Source organism: Mus caroli, unplaced genomic scaffold (assembly GCF_978045245.1).
Source record: "Mus caroli unplaced genomic scaffold, Mus_caroli_1 scaffold_14, whole genome shotgun sequence".
Classification (NCBI taxonomy): domain Eukaryota; kingdom Metazoa; phylum Chordata; class Mammalia; order Rodentia; family Muridae; genus Mus; species Mus caroli.
In genome coordinates, this window is record NW_028227269.1 from 89,664,235 (window position 1) to 89,688,058 (window position 23,824).

The following is a 23,824-nucleotide window of genomic DNA, read 5'->3' on the forward strand; positions in this document are numbered from 1 at the left end:
TAATGTGTCAGTGTACATTCTAGCTCAAAGGGGAACGAGGGGCTCCTGAGTTCCCTGCTTCAACTAAGGAACTATGGGTCATTGATAGTGTCTGAGGAGGGAGAGTCTGCTTTTGTCTGTGGGTTTGACTACTGGTCGGTAAACCCGGCTCCAGTGGAAGGCCCTGCATACTTGAGTATGTGGGCTGCACAAGGTGGACTCTCTGAGTTTTTTTTTTTTTTCTAAAGCACATCAAGTTGGGGATTTATGTGGTATGCTAGAGAGATAAGGATGAATCTAGGAGGAGCTAGGGAACTGGAGGGCAGAAATGATCACAACACATTGGAATTTTCAAAGATCTACTTACTTAAAAATGACCAGCTCTTTTTGTTTGGTTAGTTGATTGGTTTTATTTTGCTTTGTTTTGTTTGGTTTTGTTTTGTTTTGTTTTGTTTTGAAGATGGGGTTTCTCTGGGTAACTGCTCTGGTTGTCCTGGAACTCTGTAAATCACGCTGGCCTCGAACTCAGAAATCTGCCTGCTTCTGCCTCCCTAGTGCTGGGATTAAATGCTGTGCTGGCTCCACATAACTAGAGCTTAAGAAGAGTAGAATGAAACAGAATTTTTTAAAAAAGAAAAGCTTAGAGTAATCACAATTCAAAATTTTCAAAATCTGGAAGTTCTAAATTCACAAATTTAAAATTTTTATAAAATATGGAAAGAATAAATATGAAGAAAACTATAATAGAGTATATTTGACTGATTTGCTGTAAGTCAGTATAAAGTAATGTCAGGAAGAGTAGCCAGGAATCACTATAGATTCCCACTGTCTATGGAGAGTAAGAACATATACACTGTCAAAGCCCACATGAACTAAAATGTAGAGTTTAAAGCATTAAAAGAAATTAAGACTGCCTTTCTAGACTGTTGTGTGCACAATGAAAATATCTCTCCATATTGAAGCTGAAAAGAGATTCTTTCAAATGAGCAAAAACTGAGCAAAGTCACTGCCAGCAGATTTGTGTTTAAAAAGAAAAAGAGAAACAGAAGAAGGAAGGGAGCGGAGGGAGAGTCAAACCACACTAAAGGAAGTTCTTCTGCCAGAAAGAAAACAGAAACTTGAATTGGCATGCATGACCGAAGAGCAATCGGAAATGTGGGTAAGATGAACATGTGGTTTGAGATCAACGCTCAACAATTAAGTGGCAAGCACAGAAATGCAATTAATTTATGCAGACATGTTAACTCTTGAAATGCAGATCAAGAATGAGAACACTCTCCTTTGCCATTAACATCTTTTTATAGCCTCTTGAAATCTTTTTTAAGTTTATTCTTTTATCTAATGCATGAGTGCTCTGCTACATGGACACCTGTAGACAGAAGAGGGCATCAGATCCCTTTATAGGTGATTGTGAGCCACCACCATGTGGGTGATGGGAATTGAAGTCAGAACCGCTGGAAGGGCAGCCAGTGCTCATAACTGCTTAGCCATCTCTCCACCCCTGTTCTTTACCACTTTTAAATAAAATTATTTTTCTTTTCCCAAATAAAAATAGTGGCAACAACCAGCAACAACAACAACCTCCCCCCACCCCCCTCTTACCCTCTTCCTCAACTGCTTGCCTCTGTGTAACACGTATAAATGACATTCATGGTTTCTCTTGAGTGTCTAGCTCTCTGTGCTGATGGTTTGAAAGGTCCTAAAGCCAAGCCCTTTCCTCCCTGGGTATAATTAGCATGTAATGCCTTCAAATTTTAACAAGAGGTGACAAGCTTTCAAACTGCCATAAGGCACATGAAAACCAGGAGGGTGGGGGATCGGGCAGAGGCTATGCCAAAGCCAACACTGCCATTTGTCTAAAAGAGAGCAGATTGTCAGCTGTATTTATAAACATTGCTGTTGTTATGAAGACTCAATCCAGGACCTTGTGAGGGCCAGACATGTGCTCACAAGTGCCATTAAACTACATCTTCAGCCAATGGTTTTCTTTTGAGAGAGGAAGTTGTAATTTAGTTCAGGCTACCCCATGTAGGTGAGACTGACCTTGAACTTTCAGTCCTCTTGCCTCTGCTGTCTGAGTCTGAGATTACGGGCACGTGCCTGTGTGCCCAGATGGATATTGTTTGAGAGAAGATTCCCATGCATTATAATCACTCAAGGTTTGGTAAAGTTTAACTCACTTTCATGTCTACTTTGCCATCTCAGAATATCTACCTGAGGAGGGGAAAGAGCATTACAGTCCCTCAGTTGATTTCAACTTAGAAAGTCTTGGCCTCTAACTCATGACCCTGCTCCCTTCACCACTTCTGGATCCTTCAGACCCTGTCAATCAACAGACGCCTTCAGATCTTACCCGAAATCAATTCCTTGAAAAAGATTTATTCTTTCGTGGAATTTTTTAATGCAATATATTTGATCATGTTTCCCCTCCCCCAATTCCTCCAAGATCCTACCCACCCAACATTATGTTCTTTTTCTCTTTCTCTTCAAAACACAGAGAGAGAGAGAGAGAGAGAGAGAGAGAGAACAAAGCAAAATGAAACAAAAAAGCCCACAGAAAATCCATTATGCTTGTTTTGTTTTGGCCAACTACTTCTAAGTATAGGGAATGGCCCAAAGTGTGGTTGATACACTAAGAGTCTTGCCATTGAGAAAGTTGATTTTTCCTTTTGTCAGTGGGTATCAGCTGCAAACAGCTTCTTGGTTAGTGCCACAGGCTCTGTAAGTTAATATGTGAATCAGTCCTGTTGTCTGGAAGATACTGTTTCCTTGGAGCTCTCCATCACCTCTATCCTTCACAATCTTTCTGCCTCCTCTTTCACATACCCTGCACCTTGAGGGGAGAGTTTGATGAAGGCATCCCGTTGAGGACCAAGTCTCTCCCTTTCCGCACATAGTTCAGCTGTAGATCTCTGTTAATTCCCCACTACCACTAGGAGAAGATTCTCTGATGTGGGTTGAGCAAGGCACAGTTCAATGGGTACTGGCAGTATATTGCTATGAATTATAATATTAAGTTTTCCCCTAGGCCCATGACCTATTCGGTCTCAGGTTCTTAGCCACTTTAATGGTCTCAGGTATGGATTCTATCTCGTGGAGTAGACCTTAAATCCATTTTGAAGGCAGTTGGTTACTCTCATAACACTGTGCTGCTATTGCAGCAGACTATCTTGCAGGCAGGTCACTGTTATGGGTTGCAGAATTTGTAATACTGATGACTAGCTTTCTCTTCCAATAGTATACAGAATCCTATACAGTATCATGAATTGGAGTCAGTAGGAGAAGAGCTTCTAGTTAGGTGTCAGTGTGACTTCTTCCTTGGAGAAGGTTTATACCTCATAGGTCTGTACTCTTGTTCAAAGAAGTGGCACAACGATAACTCTATAGTTACAAATATGTCTTACTAATTATAATATACATTTTCTTCTTAAAATTTTATAATCCTTATAAATATTTAGTCGGGGCATGGCTTTCTGGCAGGGGCTTCAGCTGGTGGCCTGTGGTCTGGCAGGTGGCTGGGCTGCTGTCCTCTTCTCGGTGGTGTCAGTAGGGATGCCGCGAGGTAGCGGGGATGCAGACTGGCGCACCACTGAGCCACTGGCCTGGACAAGAGCGTGACCCCGGAACAGTGTCTGGGACTCCAACTGGGACAGGAGAGAACCACTGTCACTCATTAACCTGAAGAAAAGGAACATGGAATCTGGAGAAGATGAACTGGGATGCAGGCTGGACCACTATAAGGCAAAGGCTACAAGGCACATATGCCTCAGCCAGCATTCACAGTACCATGTGGATAGCTCGCCGGAGAAGGACCGCACCCTGACCCCATTAGGTCGGGAACAGACTGAACTCACGGGGCTCCGACTTGCAAGCCTGGGATTAAAAATTTTAATAAAATTATTTAATAAAATTGTCCATTCCTCTATGACCCATGCAGTAGAGACCACAGACATCAGTCAGCACCTGCCAGGTGTCTCGAGAGTCAGCACAGACTTGTTTGCTACGGGAAGATGCCCCCATTGAACCGGATCCACCTGTCTCTCACTGCAAGCCAGAGGCTGTGTATTACGAAGATGGAGCCTGGATTGAGACTGCCTTCAAGAACTACCTCCACCGAGCTGATGCCAAGCAGGAGCTTGGCTCCGCTTGTCCCTCAACGATGGCATTATCACCCTCCTGGTGATTCGACCCAATGGTCTTGTTGCACTCAGTACCCTTGGGGACACAGGGTTCATGCCCCCAGACAAGATTACTCGGTCCTGAGGCTGCCTGTCTGACTGCACCCTGTCCTCTGCTGGTGGCCTGGCTACAGCCTTCCCTCATCTTCCACAGCTGTGCTGTGGCTTCATGCTGTCTCCAGAAGAAGATATCTCAAATGTCACATTGGGGTGCTTATTTCTGACTCAGGCTAAAGAAGGCAACTTAGGAGTTAAATGTCCTTTGAAAGCTTTCTGCTTTACAGTTACCACCAGCACAGCCCTGTGAGGTGTGACAGGAGCCTTCCTAGGCAGAAAGCAGGCCTGTCATGGGCATTGTACTAGCCTGCTGTACTGTAGTATATGATTACAGTAGATGAACTGAGCAATCATAACCTCTGGCAGAGACCTGTCAGGTAGTATGGTGGTTGTTTACTGGTGATTATTTCATACACTGCAATCTAGGAACTTTGATTGCTTATATTTATCAAAGATTATCCTCATGTGGGTTTGTGCTTTAAAAACCAACTTCTCAACTCAGTTAAGAGATCCTGTGTCTATATCTGGTTCCTTTCAGCAAAATCTTGCTAGTGTATTCAATGGTGTCAGCGTTTGGAGGCTGATTATGGGATGGATCCCCGGGTATGGCAGTCCCTAGATGATCTATCCTTTCATCTCAGCTCCAAACTTTGTCTCTGTAACTCCTTCCATAGGTGTTTTGTTCCCAATTCTAAGAAGGGGCAAAGTGTCCACACTTTGGTCTTCATTCTTCTTGAGTTTCATAGCTGTCTCTTGTGAGGCTATGCTGGGGCATAGCAAACACAGAAGTGGATGCTCACAGTCAGCTATTGGATGAATCACAGGGCTCCCAATGGAGGAGCTAGAGAAAGTACCCAAGGAGCTAAAGGGGTCTGCAACCCTATAGGTGGAAAAACAATATGAACTAACTAGTTCCCCTGAGCTCATGTCTCTAGCTGCATATGAATCAAAAGATGGCCTAGTCGGCCATCACTGGAAAGAGAGGCCCATTGGACTTGCAGACTTTATATGCCTCAGTACAGGGGAACGCCAGGGCCAAGAAATGGAAGTGGGTGGGTAGGGGAGTGGGGGGGAGGGTATGGGGGACTTTGGGGATAGCATTGGAAATGTAAGTGAAGAAAATACCTAATTAAAAAAAAAGTATTTTTCAATAAATTACATATCATCTGTAAATTATTTAAAAAGAGAGAGAGAGAGAGTGATCCTGCATCTATAGCATCTGAATGAAGGACAACGGAGCTGGCTTCCTGGAGGCAAAGATACAGCCCCCACTGACTGACCAGAGGAGATGGGGATGGCATATGTTTGGAATTATAGCATTGGGGGTGGGGGGGTGGGCAGAAGCAGGATCCTACGTTTCTAGCCAGCCTGAGTTATGTTGAAAGACCCAGAAAAATATCCCTGACAGTGCCTACCATCTTAGTCTGCTACTGGCTACTGTTAACCTCGGACTTGTAGGCTATTTAGAAATGACGTCTTCATTCCAGGTATTCTGGTAACTTAAGAAAAAAAACTGGCTTTTGTGTATGTGGTTTTTGTTTTTGCTTTTTGAGACAGAATCTTAACTGTCACCCAGGCTGACTTTGTAAGACCCCGGAAGCTGGGCCTCTGCTCAAGTCCCGGGATGAGCTGACCAGCACCCCAATGACCCAAGAGAAAACCACACCTGATGCAAACTGCAAGAGGTTTTATTATCAGCTAGCTGAGGACGAACTCCTCACACTGTGCAGGGCAGGGGAGTTTGACCCCGAGCGGTAACAGTAGGGGGCTTTTAACAGCTAACTGAAGAATTGGGAGGAGTTGGGAAGAGTTGGGAGGAGAGTTCTTCTCTGCCCAGATGTCCTTGGTAAAATTACAATTATCGCATCTCTGGTAAGAAACAAAAAGGCTTTTTGCTGGCTATAGAGAACAAAGAGCTTATTTCTGACTCTATTTTTAGAGATCAGGGGAAACAAGCTTGGGGAACGTCCAGGGGCTTTACCTTCCAGGGAGAAACGCTCTAAGTCAGGGTCTCACAGCTTCAAACTTGAGACTCTTCTCAGTCTTGTAAATGTTGGGATTGCAGGTATATACTACCATACCCGCCCCCCCCCCAAAAAAAAAAAAACACCCAAGTAAGTTTCTGTGAAGTGGTTGTCAGCATCTTCTGTAATCAATGCAATGAACTGGAATATTTGATGTATCTCTCTGCCCTTTTTGGAAATAAGTATGTAATAAAAGTATTTTACTTAAAAAAATATTTTGTTGGTAAGTATTCTAGAAGACCCCATTCCTAGTTTATGAAGGACCAGACCCAAGGAGCATGAGGCCAAAGAAACAGAGATAGAGATTAAAGAGTGCACTTGTCTGGGAGAATTAGTAATTGAAGTGCAGTCCTGCATGGCAGCAAGATCACTTAAACCTCCATAAATTGGATTAGAAATATGGACATGTTTGTGGGTTAGGACAAAAGGGATTTCCTTCTTGTTAGACTATACCTGGGTTATCATAAAATAATATCTTAGAATTGGGTATATCCCCAGAGACAGAGTGGGATGCTTTGAAATGAGAATTGCCTACATAGGCTCATATATTTGAGTGTTTGGTTTCCAGTTAATGAATTATTTAGGAAGGGTTAGGCGGTACAGCATATTGGAGGAGGTATGTGGGGGTGAACATTGAGGTTTCAGAAGCCCAAGTTCTCTCTCTCTCTCTCTCTCTCTCTCTCTCTCTCTCTCTCTCTCTCCCCCTGCCCCCCCCCCTTCTTGTGGATCAGATGTAAGCTCTCAGCTACTGCTCCAGCACCATGCCTTCCTGCCTGCTGGCTGCCATGCTCCTCATCATAATGAATTCACTCTTGGAAACTATAAACAAGCCCCAAATTAAATGCTTTCTTTTGTAAATTAACCTTGGTCGGGACATCTTCTGGATATATGCCCAGGAGAGGTATTGCTGGATCCTCCGGTAGTACTATGTCCAATTTTCTGAGGAACCGCCAGACTGATTTCCAGAGTGGTTGTACAAGCTTGCAATCCCACCAACAATGGAGGAGTGTTCCTCTTTCTCCACATCCTCGCCAGCAACTGCTGTCACCTGAATTTTTGATCTTAGCCATTCTGACTGGTGTGAGGTGGAATCTCAGGGTTGTTTTGATTTGCATTTCCCTGATGATTAAGGATGTTGAACATTTTTTCAGGTGCTTCTCTGCCATTCGGTATTCCTCAGGTGAGAATTCTTTGTTCAGTTCTGAGCCCCATTTTTTAATGGGGTTATTTGACTTTCTGGAGTCCACCTTCTTGAGTTCTTTATATATATTGGATATTAGTCCCTTACCTGATTTAGGATAGGTAAAGATCCTTTCCCAATCTGTTGGTGGTCTTTTTGTCTTATTGATGGTGTCTTTTGCCTTGCAGAATCTTTGCAGTTTCATGAGGTCCCACTTGTCAATTCTCGATCTTACAGCACAAGCCATTGCTGTTCTATTCAAGAATTTTTCCCCTGTGCCCATATCTTCAAGGCTTTTCCCCACTTTCTCCTCTATAAGTTTCAGTGTCTCTGGTTTTATGTGAAGTTCCTTGATCCACTTAGACTTGACCTTAGTACAAGGAGATAGGAATGGATCGATTCGCATTCTTCTACATGTTAACAACTAGTGAGTTCCAGGACAGCCACGGCTACACAGAGAAACCCTGTCTGGGGGGGGGGGGGGGGTGGAGGAGGTACTTGTTAGTCAGCTCTGGGGAGGTAGAGAAAAGTGGGTCCCTAAGACTCACTGGCTATCTAACCTAGCCTACTGGCCAATTCCAGACCAGTGAAAGGCCCTGTGCTTATCTACACACACACACACACACACACACACACACAGAGAGAGAGAGAGAGAGAGAGAGAGAGAGAGGGCTGTTCACTTGTAAAAGAAATTTGCCTCTACGTACATTAGTGGAACAACAGTAGATTCAAGCAAAGACTTGCTCTTGAGGCCCCTCAACTGCCCAGCATCTCACAAGATTGGAGATCACATCTGGTCCAAATACAGATCATTACCTACTACCAGCTACTCTGTAAGCTGCTAACTTGAAACGTTACCTATGTGAGGAGACACCTTCCCTCACCTTCCCATAACATCTGACCTTATCCCTCCAACCCTTCATCTATGGCTTCCTAATATTTGCAGGTTAGTGAATCTGTATGCTTTCCCCTTGTTAGACTTTCTCCTGCCAATTTATTTTATAGATGAGAACTTCTGCCCCTTCAAAAAGAACACAACTTCATGGCTTCTCTGTGTAGCAAACATTAAGTATGAGTTCTTTTCTATCAAATACTACAAAACTTGTATTTAAAACACAAGGCACAAATGTCTCCGTTACTATTCCACTGCTGTGATAAGGTACCATGTCCAAAGTCATCTATAAAAGAAAACTTTATCTGGGGCTTAAAGTTTCAGAGGGTTAGAATCCGTGGCCAGGAGCTTGGCAACAGGCATGCGGACATGGAGGTGGAGCAGTGGCTGAGAACTTACACCGTGAGACCCAACCACTAGGCAGAGCGAGAGAAAGAGAGAGAGAGAGAGAGAGAGAGAGAGAGAGAGAGAGAGAGAGCCTCAAAGTCTGTCCCCTGTGACACACCTCCTCCAGTATGGCCACACTTCCTGATCCATCAGAAACAATGACACCAACCTGGGAACCAATCATTCAAACACGTGGCACATGGGGCCCCTTATCATTCAAACCATCATAACAAGGAATTCAAATCCTTTTGTTTTTCTCTCCCCCAATGTATAAGACTTTTATGCAGATGTTTCACGCTCCCCCCTTCACCTCCTCACCCCTGCAAAGACCTTTGTTTACACAGGCTCTGCTCTGTTCTAGGATTAAAGCGATTAGCCCCTTTCCCCTTCATTTTCTTTGCACTAATTCTTTTAAAACTGACCAATCTCAAAAGAATGTGAGGTCAGGTTCCAGCCAAATGCGGAAAAGACACAGTCACCACCTTCATTAGAAATAAAATCCAAAGCAACCCTGTGTGCTTGCTCTTTTGTGGCAGTTATACCCTCTTGATCAAAAAAGGTAGTTTTGCCTCATGGAGACACTTCAATTGGGAAGGTAATCTCGTGTGTGTGTGTGTCCCCAAACTTACTTCTAAACGCCTATCTTCCATAAGAAATAAGACATTAAAATACTGCTTTTACTATATGATAAGGACATCTCCGTGAAGCAAGCCTAGGTGCAAGATTAATCTAACTGCACAGACCTTTCCTATTTGGAACATAGAGACAAGTCAGCTACCTCTACTAGCAAAGCCAGGTTTCCTTCCCCTAAAGCTGGCACAAAATCAAAAGGACCATTTTAAACTGTAGCCTATTCTGCAAAATTTACAGATCAATCCATGTCATTTTCCATTTATTTCTGTGTCTGCATTTTATGTACAAGATGCAAATATTTGAGAAGTACAAACTTTGCCCCCCCCCCATTTCCATCCCACCACCACCTATCAGTTTAAACTCAGAAACACAAAGGTAAAAAGGCTTTTGTGGCCATTAGGAATTTTTAACTCAGGACTCATGGGTTTAGACGGCCCTGAATTAGTGCTCCCAAGAAGGCAAGGAAGATAAACTGAATGTAAGACAAGAGATTTAAAAGTTCTTGATATATATTTTGAGCCTCGAGGTACAACATATTTGTAGTTCTGGTCACTTCAAATATTTGGGACCAAGGGGCTGTGACCAAAGTTCAAACTCCAAGTGTTACTGGGTCAGTGCATCAAGCGCCTTGCCTCTGGGAGTTCCAATAAGGTAGGCTCAGCCAACTCTCCCCAGCACAGCAAGTACTCGAGAATAGTAATAGAGAAAAAAGATTTAGTTGATGTGGCTACATTGGAAAAGGGAACCTATAAAGGGGTTCAGCAAACCCCAACCCCATCTTTGAGACACTAACATGAGCCTCATGAAGACACTGGTTCTTCAGGATGGGATGAAGAACTCCTTAGCCTTAGAGGGACTCAGTCAGGTTCCCAGAAGGTGGTTAGTCCTGCTCTGGAGTGAGCGTCACTGTGGTTGATAACTACCCTACTTTATGAGGGTAATTTGTTTTGTGAAGACATCGATGACTCTGGTTATTTTCAACCCTTGGACTGGAATAAGACGTTATGTGAGGGCAGAACAAACTGCCCTCAAGCTGGAACCAGGAGATGGAGGCAGCAATCCATTATTGTGGCCACTGTCCTGGATAAGGCTCACAAGGAACTAGTTGACAAGTTAGTGTCCCCTCTGACTCAGTCTTAGGGCAACTTATTTTATAGTCATAAGTGAGAGATTATATCTGGTGTGTTCAGTAAGTTCATGGACCTGGCTTTTCTGATATGTGTTGCCAGTGTAAAAGGGGTGTTTTTTGGTTTGTTTGTTTGTTTGTTTGTTTGGCTTGTGTAAATAAGTTAGCAGCCTATGCCTCATGACTCATTCTGGAGGCGACTAGTGTTGTTGTTGTTATTGTTTTGTTTTCTGTGGGGTTTTTTGGTTTGGTTTGGTTTGGTTTTGGTTTTGGCCCAATCCGGATGCACAGTCACCTTACCTCTGCATTTGCAAAGTGGGGCCAGAGCAAGGCACAGCCCAAAGCAACTGTCTCAAAGTATGGGACAACTTAGTACAGGACAGTCACTTAGAACAGGGCACAGCTTTGTCTCCGGGCCTATCTCATTAAGAGAAAAATCATAATATGAGATCTGGATGTAGACATTGTATCTTCGTTGTTTCAAGAGATACAGATGCCTGCCTGCTCATTAGGAAGCACTCCTCGCAATGTATTTATTGGAGTTCAACAGACCAAGCAGTTTTCAAATTAGACAAGAGAGCAGAGGGTATGCAAACAGGGGGTGGATTTTAGAGTAACCAAGACCATTATTTACACTAAGAGTAAAAGTAAATGAATCCAACCGTGAGCTGCAGAAGGACTTTTGTATTTCGTCTACACGAGACTATAAATGTACACAGCAAAAAACTTGTAAGTTAGATTGTGATTGAATTCCAATGTCTGTGATCATTTCTCATTCTGATGCTTCGCTTGTTAGCAAAATCAGTCTGTGTTCTGATCATCACCACATTAAATTTACCCAACAAGTAGGTTATTTATTTTCATCATATGCTAAGATAGGGCACCCCCTCCTTCTCCTAGAAAATTTATTGGACATACTTTATGGTTACTAAGACAGCTGCTCTTAAGTCTATAACTTGTATTAGTCTGTGTATACATGATGGGTGTGAGTAAAAAAGACAGACAGACAAAAACAGATTAGAGGCGAACAGACAGACACACAAAGAAAGAATAACTTGTTCAGATTCAAGACGCACATAAGCTTTTGTGTTTGAGAAAAGAAAGACTTTAAGAAAAGGAATTATGGGTCTGGAGAGATGGATCAGCAGTTAAGAGCACTGGCTGCTCTTGCAAAGGACCCAGGTCCAGTGCCCAACACCCACATGGCAGCTCACAACCCTCTGTAACTCTAGTTCCAGAGGATCCAATACATTGTTCAGGCTTCTACAGGCTCCTGCATACACATGGTGTACATAAACTCATAGTCACATACATATAATATTCTCTCTCCCTCTCTCCCTCCAGGAAAGTGTATAAACACTATTTGAGTTTTAATTGAAAAATATATTAAATTTTATGTATATGCTATTTCTGCTCCTCATCTGCTAGAAACCATTTCAATTTTATTCTAACTTCCTATTTAATTTGATACATATTATTTACTTTTTAAAAAAATCTTGGGCCGGGCGTGGTGGTGCACACCTTTAATCCCAGCACTTGGGAGGCAGTGGCAGGTGGATTTCTGAGTTCGAGGCCAGCCTGGTCTACAAAGTGAGTTCCAGGACAGCCAGGGCTATACAGAGAAACCCTGTCTCGAAAAAACCAAAAAAAAAATCTTATTTTGTATTATTAATTATTATTATTATTATTATTATTATTATTATTATTATTATTATTTTGAGACAAATCTCTATGTACCCCGGGCTGGGCTGAAACTCACAACTGTCCTGCCCCAACTTCCTGAGTATCAGAATCATAAGTGTACCCCTCCAAACCTGACCTGTTTCTCTCCTTTGAATAATGCCAAGTGCCCTAATTTATAGTCAGTGAAAGATGCAGTTTAGGTTCCTATTACCTGCAAGCAATGTGCAATCTTATATAAAAAAAAAAAAAAGTATACTCTCAAAATGTTTGCCCCAGGACAGCTCTGTAAGACCACCTTTGGAGTCACGAAACTCAATCTCTTTTCATAATACCCAACAGGTGCACGTATTATCCCTTGTTTTCTTTCAGCGTGGCCTCATTTTTACACCGGGATTTTAATAGAACGAGTTGTTCTCCTATCGTTTTTAACTCCAGAATCCTGGATCTGCAGCAATAAGCTTTTAATCAGCCCAGTTAAGGGGATGTAACTCCAAGTGAAATGAATTTATGGGATCTGATTTTTTTTTCTTTTCTTTTTTTCTTTAATAATAAAGATCACATTGTTGTAAGGCACACACAAATAAAAATACCACACAGCTAAATTAAGGTAGCCACTCAAACAATAAATCTCCTAGTCTTAAGACAACATTGGACTTCATGGTCAAATACTCAGAGGTTGAGAAGGGGTTAAAAATCTACCTCTTTCACTGACCTACCCTCTACATTTAACAAAACTTTTTAATCCTTTTACAAGCTTGGCCTGTGGGTGTTTTGACTAAGCAAGTTACCAATATTTTTTTCAAGTACTGCCAAAAGAAACAGTTCAATGAAAGCCTAAATAAAAAGGAGAAGGAGGAGGGAGAGGAAGAGGAGAAGAAAAAAGAAGAAATAAAGATTGTAGAGAAACAACCTAGTAATCTATATTAATCTATTCTTTGTAGGTAAGGTAGTAACTGTTGTGTGATTTCCAATATTCAAGGGGCAAAACCAGACACAGAGGAAAACAATTAACTGGACATATCATTGTCTTTTGCAAAGTAGGTTGCAACCCTGGGCATAACTTTTCTATGCAGGATTATGGTCAAGTTATCAGTATACAAAGAGAGGAAGTTAAAAAATGGAATGCCTAGATGAAGAATCCTACTGGGATACTTGAAGATGCTTTTTCATTTATGAGGAGTCCCAGACAGGAAAGTTGGGGGATGCCATACCTTCAATTTTCATGTCCAACAAAGATGGCTTATGGTTCTGAGAAAGCATTCTATCAGTTACCACCATACTGCCATAGACCTGGCCTTCTCATGAACATACTATAGGGACACACCCTGTGCCTTCTCAGTGAGCAAGTGAAGTGTCACGTTGGACAAAGTATGTCATTCTACTGCCAGTCCAGAGATGAGGTACGAGGATTCGTTTTCTACATCTGAGTCACATGCCCAGTTCTTATGTCACGGGAAGAGAAATCATGACAGCGTCATTGATTGTTTGTGTTGTGAAAGGTCACTATGCTGCTGAGAAGGTATTCTTTGAGATTAAGGTGAGTAATCTTAAAAGGCCGATGATGGGAACTCTAACTGTGAGGCTGTCGTTTCCTTAGGAAGTTCATCGAGACTCATCTGAAGACCATACCCAGTCTTGCATTTTCGAGTCTGCCCAATATATCCAGGATGTAAGTAATTGTTTGAACATTCAGAGAACTTTGCAGTTAAAACGCACTTCTACAGCAATGTGTTCTGTCAAGAAAAAGCAATCGGTAGTGTCCTTGCCTAAGTCGATGACATCTGCATTTTTATGTATTTGGAAATTTTATTTTTATAGTACGTACCTTATTAGTTACATCTTGATTTTCTGACCCTTATAGGACCCTTTGAATCTAATGCAAGTTTAAATCTGTGAGGTCATGTCAAGCATGTGTATTTTAGCATATTGTAGGATGTGCTGAGAATCCACACATAGGTATGCATCTCTTCCTTACCCAGCCAGTCTAGATTGATGGGTTTCACTTTCACCAGTAATACAGTGCAAACACTGACATTTTGTCACAAACGAAGCCAAACCATTTCAGATTCCTCTCACTTAAAAACGAGTTAAAGACAATTCTAAGCCTTAAAAATAAAAATGCAGTATGCAGACAGATGAAAAGAGGCATTTGCCCATTATTCTATAGCAGCCACTGCCTGTGCATGGGTTTGTATAGATTAGTGATTGGCTCTGAGTCACCAACGAGGTATTGGTGTCCCATTAAGGAAAGAAATGAAAATGCGTCCTCCTTAGAATCATTTCACCAAGAGCAAGTCCAGACACCAATTCTCTAGTTCATGCTCCCTGTCTTCCAGCCTGTCTGTCTGTCTGTCTGTCTGTCTGTTGTTTGAATCTGCATCTGTGACTGCTTAGAGGCTATCTTGTGAGTCTGTTTGTCTGTCTGCCTGTCTGTCTCTGTCGCTCCCCTCCCCCTTGTGTGTGTTTGTGTGTGTGTGTGTGCTCTGTTGTGTGGCTGTGTGTATCTGTCTGTGGCCGTATGTATCTCTCCTCCCACAAAGAGCTTTGCTTTGCTCTGCATTTATTGGACAGCTTAGAAGTCATCACACAAGGAACATGGGATACTTTACAGAAATCCTTACCAGAGTTTGGCAAGGATCGAATCACCAACCAACGCCAGCTAATCCCAGCAGACCCAGACAACAAACAGTTCTACAAAAATAATTGTTTATCAGCCAATATGCATAAATGGATGCCTCTAACTTTCATAGTAGGTTTTAGGAAGTTGCTTTCTACTTCTGTACTTGATACTTTCAGCAAATGATGCACATGTGTTATTCTTGGTGGAGGCATAATTTAAGTTATAACAAGCCTGGAGGCTACTGAAACCAGAACTTCTGTTCAGTGAGGTGGGCAGAATGAATGAACGTCATCTCTGAGATTCAGTAGGGAGCGTGGGACAAAGGCTGTGAGAGGAACATAGGGAAGTAAGTTGTCAGCCTTTGGCATGACTCTTGCTCCACTTTCATCCATGACAAATTCTGTAAGGTCCTCAAATAATAAGCTGATCCTATAAAAATGTGTTCTGAGATTGTGTTTGGGTCAAAACAATTTACATATTGTTGCTTAGTCACAAAGGACACATGGCTGGGAAACCTGAGAAATCAAAGGCTGTTTGTTTATAAAATAAATACTTCCAAACAGACAGCACAGGGGCACAAGAATAGTCATACACACTCCTGCCAAAAAGGATACCCAGAGTCTAACAATTATGGCTCCTCTTATGAAGAATATCATTCAGATATAATCACCAGGGAAGCTTTTGAAAAATATAAGTACCTGGCCCTCATAACCGTGAATCAGTGATCCTAGGATGGGTCTTGAACATGTGTCTGTCCAGGTTGTTCAATTCCATGTTCAGGGCTCTGTTAGGGCTTTATAAATCACGTATTTTCCCAGATGGCATAGCCGTGCCTCTCAGGAGGAGGGTCATTGAATCTGTGTGCATTGTTCTCATTATAAGAAAGACTCCGATAAAACCATCCGAAACAAGGTCGTTTACATACAGATTCACAACTGCTCCTGGAAAGAGGCATCTCTCTTCTTCCCCCTTTCAGTACTTAAAACTTTTATTTGCGTGATATTTTGCTTAATGATTTCAAGACAAATCCTGACTTTTCTGTTTCATTCAAAAATCAAGAATTCGGGTCTTATGAGAGAACTGGGTCTGCATGGTTTAAATGTACTAGTGATTAACTCTGAGTTACCAATAATGCATTGTGTCGCATGAAAGAAAGAAACAAAAGCATGTCCCCTTGAAGCCCAGTAACGAAGACCCCAAATTTGAAGTGTCTACTTTGTTCTCTTGTGGTTTCTGTCCTCTGTCTGTTGTATGAGTCTTAATTGGTGACCTGTGTCTCCCTGAGCACTGTCTGCATTATCTGGTGAATCTCTCTCTGTCCCTGTTCCTGCCTCTGTCCCTCCTGTCCCTCCTGTTCCCTGTTCCTGGCCCCCACTGCCCCACCCCTGTCTACCCTGCCCTCTGTCCCCTGTCTTGTCCCTGTGCCAGTCTCCATGTCCCCTTCCCCCCATCCCACCTGCCCCTTTCCCTATTCCTGCTCCCCTGTCCCTGTGCCCACCCCCTGCTTTCTCTCCTCTGTGTGTGTGTGTGTGTGTGTGTGTGTGTATCTCAATTGTGTGTCTGTTCCTCACAAAAGACTTCACCCTGTCTTTATTGAAAGCACAGAAAGCATCACATGAGAAGGAAAGGGAAACTTTACAAAAATCTCTAACAGAGTTTTACAGAAATTATGTCCGTGGCTGCAACAGATCCCAACAGACCCAGATAACAAGCGTTGCTTATCAACCGATACTCATAAACAGACGCTTTCAACCTTTATGGTAGATTTTAGAAAGCAGCTTTTAACTTCTGTATTTGCTGCTCTCCACAAATGATACGCATGTGTTGTTAAGGGACAGGGGCAGGGAAGACTACATAATTGAAGGTTGCAGCTAAGCATTAGCTTAGGTTGTGAAAGCTAATTACATGGGAATTCCAAGGCAAGTGAGGTTGGCTGTTACATTGTCCTCTTAAAAGCAGCTAAAACAAACAGGCTGAGTGCACAGAAGGCTAAGCAGTCTTAAGTGACTTTGTCTGTGAAGTCCTGCAACAGGCCCAGTGTCTCAGAATGTAACAGATAGTTTCAGAATATTTCATCATCACGACAGCCAACACCCTCTGGAATGCCCTGCTACAGAAATGTGATTTTTCTCTTCAACATTTTGGAAATTACATCTTATTCCCATGCTTCTGCCCTCTTTTAAAAATGCTTCTTATTCATGCTAATGTTCTTTTCTGATGCATTCTGGTTTTGCTATTTTGAGTAATACATCTATTCATCTATTCATTTATGTATTCACTGAGCATGGATTTCCTGAGTCGGCTTAATGCAAAGAACTGTACAAGCCATGCATAATTCAATGGTCCAAAGCAGAAACAACACTCCACAACAGACGACTTACGGTCTAATGACATGGTGTAAATCAAATGCAAACCAAATTGTTAGAAAGGTGCACTGTGATTATCCATAAAAGGAACACTCATGGTGCTTTGAAGTTGTACTATGGGAATTTTAACCTTTTCAGGAAGCTGTAGAGGAATAAAACAAAGTATTGGGGAATTTTAGGCATACTGGGATCCTAAAAAATTATATAGTTAGGTGGTTTGTGTATGGCCTATTATTTGAAAAGGCTCCAATAAAGAAGCTATACAAAAAGTAGTCTGTTTTAAAGCCATGAGTGGTGGCACACATATAAATCCCAGAACTCTGGAAATGGAAATAGATGGATATTTGGAGATAGCTGGCCAGGCAGCCTAGTCTACTTAGTTATCCCAGGCTAATGATAGACTTTGTCTGTAAAATCAATGTGAATGGCATCTGAGTTATGACAGTCAAGGTTTCCTCTAGCCTACACATACTACACACACACACTCACCTGCATACACATGAACATATACATGCATGTACATAAGAAGTAGTATGCTTTTATCCCAGATACTTACACAACAATGCTAACTGTAGCACTTTGCACACCACTGAAATTATGAAGCCAATCTAGGTGTCCATCAACAGGAATGGATAAGAAAATATGGTTTATAGACACAATGGAATTTTATTTTAGCCATAAAAAAATGTAATGTTAACGCAACTGCAGATCATTGTACTGACTGACTTAAGGCAATCTCAGACATATACTATAAGTATTCTCTCACATGTGAGTTCTAGACTTTATAGATCTATAAAGTCAAGTCACATGAACACAGATTGCCTGAGAAGAGAAGTAATGCTGTTGAGGTGAACAGAGAGGAATGATGGGAAATGGGTGGGGGGCTGGGAGGGGGAGATGCTTAAAGCACATTACATCATGGCATTATCATAAACCAATATGGTGAAATAAAAGGGAGCGTTGGGAGTTCATTGCTAACTTTCTACTTTATCTTATTTTTTATAATGTTCAGCTATTTATCTATAGATGCGACTCTGCAGCGGCTGGAACCACATTCTTTCTACAATTTGAGTAAAATGACTCACATGTAAGTATAAGAAAAAGTACAAAATAGACCCAAATGACAGCCTCCATTTAAAATATTTTTTACATTACATTATTTTTCTGTGGTGTGGAATGTGCCACAATATGTATGTGTAGGTCAGAAGACAACGTGTGGAAGTCTGTTCTTTCTTTTCACCCCGTGGGCTTGGGGACTGAACTCGGGTCAACAGATTTGGTAGCAAGTGCCCTCAGAGGCTGAGCCATCACACCAGACCCATAAAGACATTTTTTAAGGATTTGTCAGGGTTAGACTCAAAGTAAAAGAACTATTAAAAGGAATGTTTGGAAACAAAAAGATTGCCCCCACCCCAATTTGGCCATACATTCTGTACAGAAGAAAATGAACGGCAGCAGAGGAGGTAAACGTGAAGGTGAATATAAAAAAATTTGGGCTATATAAAACAAAAACTGTAGGATTTAAAGTACAGGCAACCCAGGTCCTGCACAATAGCCTGGCATCTTAAAAACATACAGACTGAATCTGGGTAAAAACAAAACAAAATAAAGCAAACAAACAAACAAAAACCACTATTCAACTATCAATAAGAAAAGTTTGAATGCTTTGTGACATTTAAAATCATTGTCAAAATATTACATTTTCTTTCACTGTTCTAAACATATAAAGAAAGACTAGATACTAAATCTAATATTGATTGAATGCATGATTTTAAGCATCAAAATATTTAGAATTACCGTCTATTTTAGGTTTATAAAGCCATACTAAGAAGTTCAAACTGCAATCACCCATTTTTGCCTTTGTTGTATGAGTTATTGGAAAGCATCTTTCCAGTGTCTTGGCAAATTCTAGGCCTGGATGCTGGTGTTCAACCCTCTTTCTTATGATGCAATAAACAATCTGCAAGAATTTCTTATGTTCTTGAGGAGACTGGGGCAGGTTGGGAGGTTTTTGATGATTGTTCTGATTTAGTTTGGTTTGGTTTGGTTTAGTTTGGTTTGGTTTGGTTTGGTTTGGTTTGGTTTGGTTTGGTTTGGTTTGGTTTGGTTTAGGATTCTGAGACCAAGTCTCATCCTATACCTCAAACTAGCTCACAGCAATTCTCCTGCCTCATTCTCTTTAATGTTGAGATTACAGACATAAGACATGCCTTGTTTTGAGGTAGAAAGGGAGGTTGAAATAGGGTCTCACTGTGTAATCCAAGTTGGTCAAGAATTTACTCTGCACTACAGGCTGGCCTTGAACATGTGCTTTCTGTGCTGGGATTACAACCACACACCACCAAGACAACTAAGCCCTGCACCTTCATCTTTGTCCATCAATTCACTGTTTCGGTTAACTCATGTCATACCAATCCATTACTCAGAAGCTCATGAGCAACATCGTATTCTTTATTGTTTGTGAGTAAACAATTGTGACAGTTACCAGTGACTGAAATGGTGATGTAATTGATCACCTACTATATGATTCCCATCTGTTATCTATCCAATGATATGTATGCAACACACGTAGCAGTAAAGCTTGCATTTCACTCGTTGTTCAGCTAACGTTCTATGATAACTGCATTTGAAACACTTCATAAAGCTGGTTATTTAACGAGATCAAAATACCTGATCTGCATCCATAAAAGCACAATGCAAAACAAGGAATGCCTCTATACATAGAATTAAAATACATGATATCAAAGAGAGGATAGAGAGGTTGTGAATAATGTAGTATTAAAAGGTTCTAGAGTCTCCAGATTATCTCAGTGGCTGTCTTGGTTGCTTCTCTGTTGCTGTAATAATTAATCATAACAACTAACCAAAATCAACTCAGGGGAGAATAGCACTTATTTGGCTTATGGGTCACAGTCCATCCCTGAGGAAGGCCCAGGCAGGAACCTAGAGGCAAAAACAGAAACCACAGGGGAACGCTGCTTATTAGCTCACTCGCCATGGCTTTCTTACATAGCCCACGCCCACCTGCCTAGGGAAGAAGGCACTCTTCACAGGGCCTGAGCTTAACCTCCAGTTAAGAAGAAGCCCCCAGAGATGCCCACAGGCAAGCCTGATAGAGACAATTCCTCAACTGAGATTCCTTCTTCCCAAATATGGCTAGATTTGTGTCAAGTTAACAAAAACTAGCCAGCACAATGTTAAAACTTAATATCAGACTTTTTTATAAGTCATGAATCGAGTTATAATCCATGGGAAAGTAATTCAAATAGTTGTAGAAGAATGAATAACTAACAAGCTAATAGTTGAAAGGGATGAAAGTATTAACTAAAGAAGGTTTAATAAGGCAGGAAATGAAAAGAAATAATTGCCTGACCAAATAGTAAATTCAATCCCAAATAATCATTGCATTACACGTAAAATGATAATAACAGAACCGATGCAATTCTAATTAAAATACAAAGATTTCCATACTGAACAATCTTTAAAAGTCTACTTGATTATTGCTTGCAAGAGGCCTATTTAAGTGCAGTCTGGAAGGGTTGAGAGTTGGTCTATGGGACTGAATAACTCAGGTGAGAACAAAGGATAACAAGGAAGGAAATCGAAGGCTAGGAAGCTGTTGAGTAACACAGGCTCTGAGCCTTCAACTCCCATTTCATGCCCACCTTGGGGCTCCTCTCCTCTGCTGCTCTCCCATAGTGAAGTACTTGAGATGTGTGTTTGACAAAGGGCCTTAGCAAGCACTTTCTTTGTTCCTTGTGTTGTTTAGAGAGGAGGGGAGGGGAGGAGGAGAGAGCAGAGGGGGAAGGGGAAGGGAAGAGAGGGGAGGGAAAGGGAAAAGAGAAGGGGAAAGGGAAGGGAAAAGGGAAAGGGAAAGGGAAGGGTAAAGGGAAAAGGGAAAGGGAAGGGGAAAGGGGAAAGGGAAAAAGGGGAAGGGGAAAGGGGAAAGGGAAAAAAGGGGGAAGGGAAGGGGAAGGAAGGTTTGACTGAAAGGAGAAAGTTGATATAAACCACAAATGTCCAAATGCTACTGTTGTTAAAGACAATAATGTGTGTTCTAAAACTGGGTTGTTATGATGTTCAATTCAGTAGTTTTACTAAAAATTAATGAACCATGTGCCTACAATGTGTGAATTTTGTGGAATGCAAATTATCCTTGAATAAAGACTCTTTAAAATTCCAAAGATCAGATTTTAAGCTTTCCAATTAGTAGCATGTGGCCAAGACTCAGAGGCTATCTACAGAAAGACTACAGACCTCAGTGGGTGCTTAATGACTTTGCACATAAGTATAGGAAGTGCTGTGAATGTGTTCTAGCCAATCTATGCATGCTAAATACTTTTAACTTAACTAGTGCCAGCCCATGGCTCACTGTTGTCACAAATAAACTACATGTGACTAATGTTAACTGCATATTTTGATTAGTGAATACATGAACCTAATAATATAAGTTATAAACTCATGTGATATCACAACACATATACTAAAGCCTTCAGTTACTGGCATCATGAAATAAACCCAAGTGAGCCATTTAGGCTTACTCTGTCCCTTGTACCTGCAATTGTAATTAACAGACTCTTGGCCCTTTTTGCAATGCTGTCATCTATCAGGATTCACTAACCTCTCATTCCAGTGCTCGTTTGTCATAGCAACACTGCTGGCTCCTGTTAACATACACATGCCTGCCCTCTGGCCCCAGCTGCTTGCCAAACCACTGGAGGGTTTTTCTTTCTACCAAAATCTAAAAAGAAAGAGGGGAAGAGAAGAAAGGAACAAAAAGAGCAAACAAAATGTTGAGATTTCAGATCAGAGGAAGGGAGTCCATAAATTCAAATGGACTGAGAGCCAGCCCCTGTCTGCAAGAGAGGCAACCATGTCTGGGAGGAGCTGGGGATCTGTAGTTAGCGACATGAAGTCCCTGTCCTACCACATAAATACACCAGAGTCTTTTTGTGTACTTTTGTTAATCATGATTTCTCTTTAGTGAAAACAGGAAGGGATGCATTTTGATGAGCTCTTGTAACTCTTACAGAGAAATCCGGAACACCAGAAGCTTAACCTATATAGACCCTGATGCCTTGACAGAGCTCCCCTTGCTCAAGTTTCTGTAAGTACTGACTCCTTCTTTATTATGGGGTGTGTGTGTGTGTGTGTGTGTGTGTGTCTGTGTGTGTACTTTAGATTTGTGTTGCTGGTGTCTATCCAGAATATCCCTAAGATGATATTGTCTTTTGTCATCCTTTGAATCGTGTATGGCACAATCAGGTCACTTCTTGTGACTTCTCATCCTTCCTCATTGGGCAAAGCACCATATGAAAAGGCTCAGATGCTTAAAGCCTATTCCAAGCATCAGCACATAGTTCTGGGACCAGAGACCTTCTCCAAAAGACATGAGGAAGAAAACAGTAAAATATATATGTAGTCTTTAAGTAAGGACAAACAAAATCCTGAGAACCAATTGGTCAATTTTGTTTGTAAATAATATATATTTTTACATTATTTATATTTATTTGTATTTATATTATTTATGTTTATCTTTATTTATGTTTGTTTATATTTATATTTTTTATTTTTATTTTTAATTGTTGACAAAAGAGTATTAGAAATCTCAGAAAGCAAAGCCTCGAAGGAGAAGGGGCACACTTCCGCATGGCTTTAGTGATGACTTATGAGCCATCAACTCCATCAGAGCAGAGGACATTTTGGTTCTGTTCCATCCTAACACACAGTTGGTACTACAGAAAAAATTCCTCAGATGGCTGTGCATATCTGACCCAAGGTCCTCTGGACACCAGCTGCAAGAACCTTCTCTCCTGCACAAATGCAATTTTAAAAATTAGAAGAAAAAAAAAAACAGTATAATGAAGATAAAAAGCAACCTTAATCCCTGTGCCTAGAAATGATCACGATTACCACTTCTATTCCGGCTTTTAAAATAAAGGTATATCCCACATATATTCTATGAGGCAAATCTTTAAGGATGGATACATGTTATTCAGGAAGGACAGGGACAATAGTAGAGGGACAGGCAGAGGGACAGGGTACCACAATAAAGACAGAAATGTGGAACCACATGGCTCATTAGGGAAAACTGTAGCGGCCCAGTGTTGAAAGGGTGGGAGTGGGAGACGCCAAAGTAATGGTGTGCGTGTGTGATTGAAAGGTACCTTGTGGGACAGGGCTGTCAACCCTTTTAGGGACTTGCTTTCCACTCGGAAGATGGTCAATCAGGTAATTAGAAGGGGCATCAAAGAAGAAAGGGACTCATTTAGTGCTTTTAGGAGAGTAGCAAGGTCACGATACAGGTCTCATGAGCCGTGTATTTCCAGCCGCCACTCAGCTCCCTGGCCCTTTTGCCCCTACTCTTTTTCCGTGAACCCCCAGGCACTAAACTCTTGCCATGTCTCATAGACACCCAGAGGATGTCGCTTCTGATTGTCCCATTGATTCACTGTGAGTTCTCTGGCTCGTGCTGCCTCTTCGATCCAATGGCTTCCTCTTTAGAAGGACTCCAAGACTGAATTTGGTTTTGGACATGTATCAGTGAAACATAGCCGGGGTACAGGGGGGTGTACTAGAAGAGCTGGTAGGATCTCAGTCTGTCCCCCGCCAAGACAGGCCTTTCAAACTTGCTCTGTTCCCACTAGCTCTGTTCTTGTAGCTGAGAAACATATTATACGAATTAAATCCTGGCAGCAT

At 41.6% G+C, this 23,824-nt stretch overlaps 1 protein-coding gene and 1 pseudogene across 2 annotated transcripts in view; both read left to right on the top strand.

Annotated features, from left to right (window-relative positions):
- Tshr (thyroid stimulating hormone receptor) overlaps window positions 1–23,824 on the top strand; it is a 110,448-nt gene that overhangs the window by 50,475 nt on the left and 36,149 nt on the right. For both annotated transcript variants that reach the window (XM_021179121.2, XM_021179122.2), the window contains exons 2-4: window positions 13,737–13,808; window positions 18,138–18,212; window positions 22,158–22,232. In XM_021179121.2, coding sequence (XP_021034780.1) covers window positions 13,737–13,808; window positions 18,138–18,212; window positions 22,158–22,232 — 222 coding nt within the window. The remainder of the gene's footprint in view (window positions 1–13,736; window positions 13,809–18,137; window positions 18,213–22,157; window positions 22,233–23,824) is intronic.
- LOC110306949 (serine/threonine-protein phosphatase PGAM5, mitochondrial pseudogene) lies at window positions 3,445–4,242 on the top strand (annotated as a pseudogene).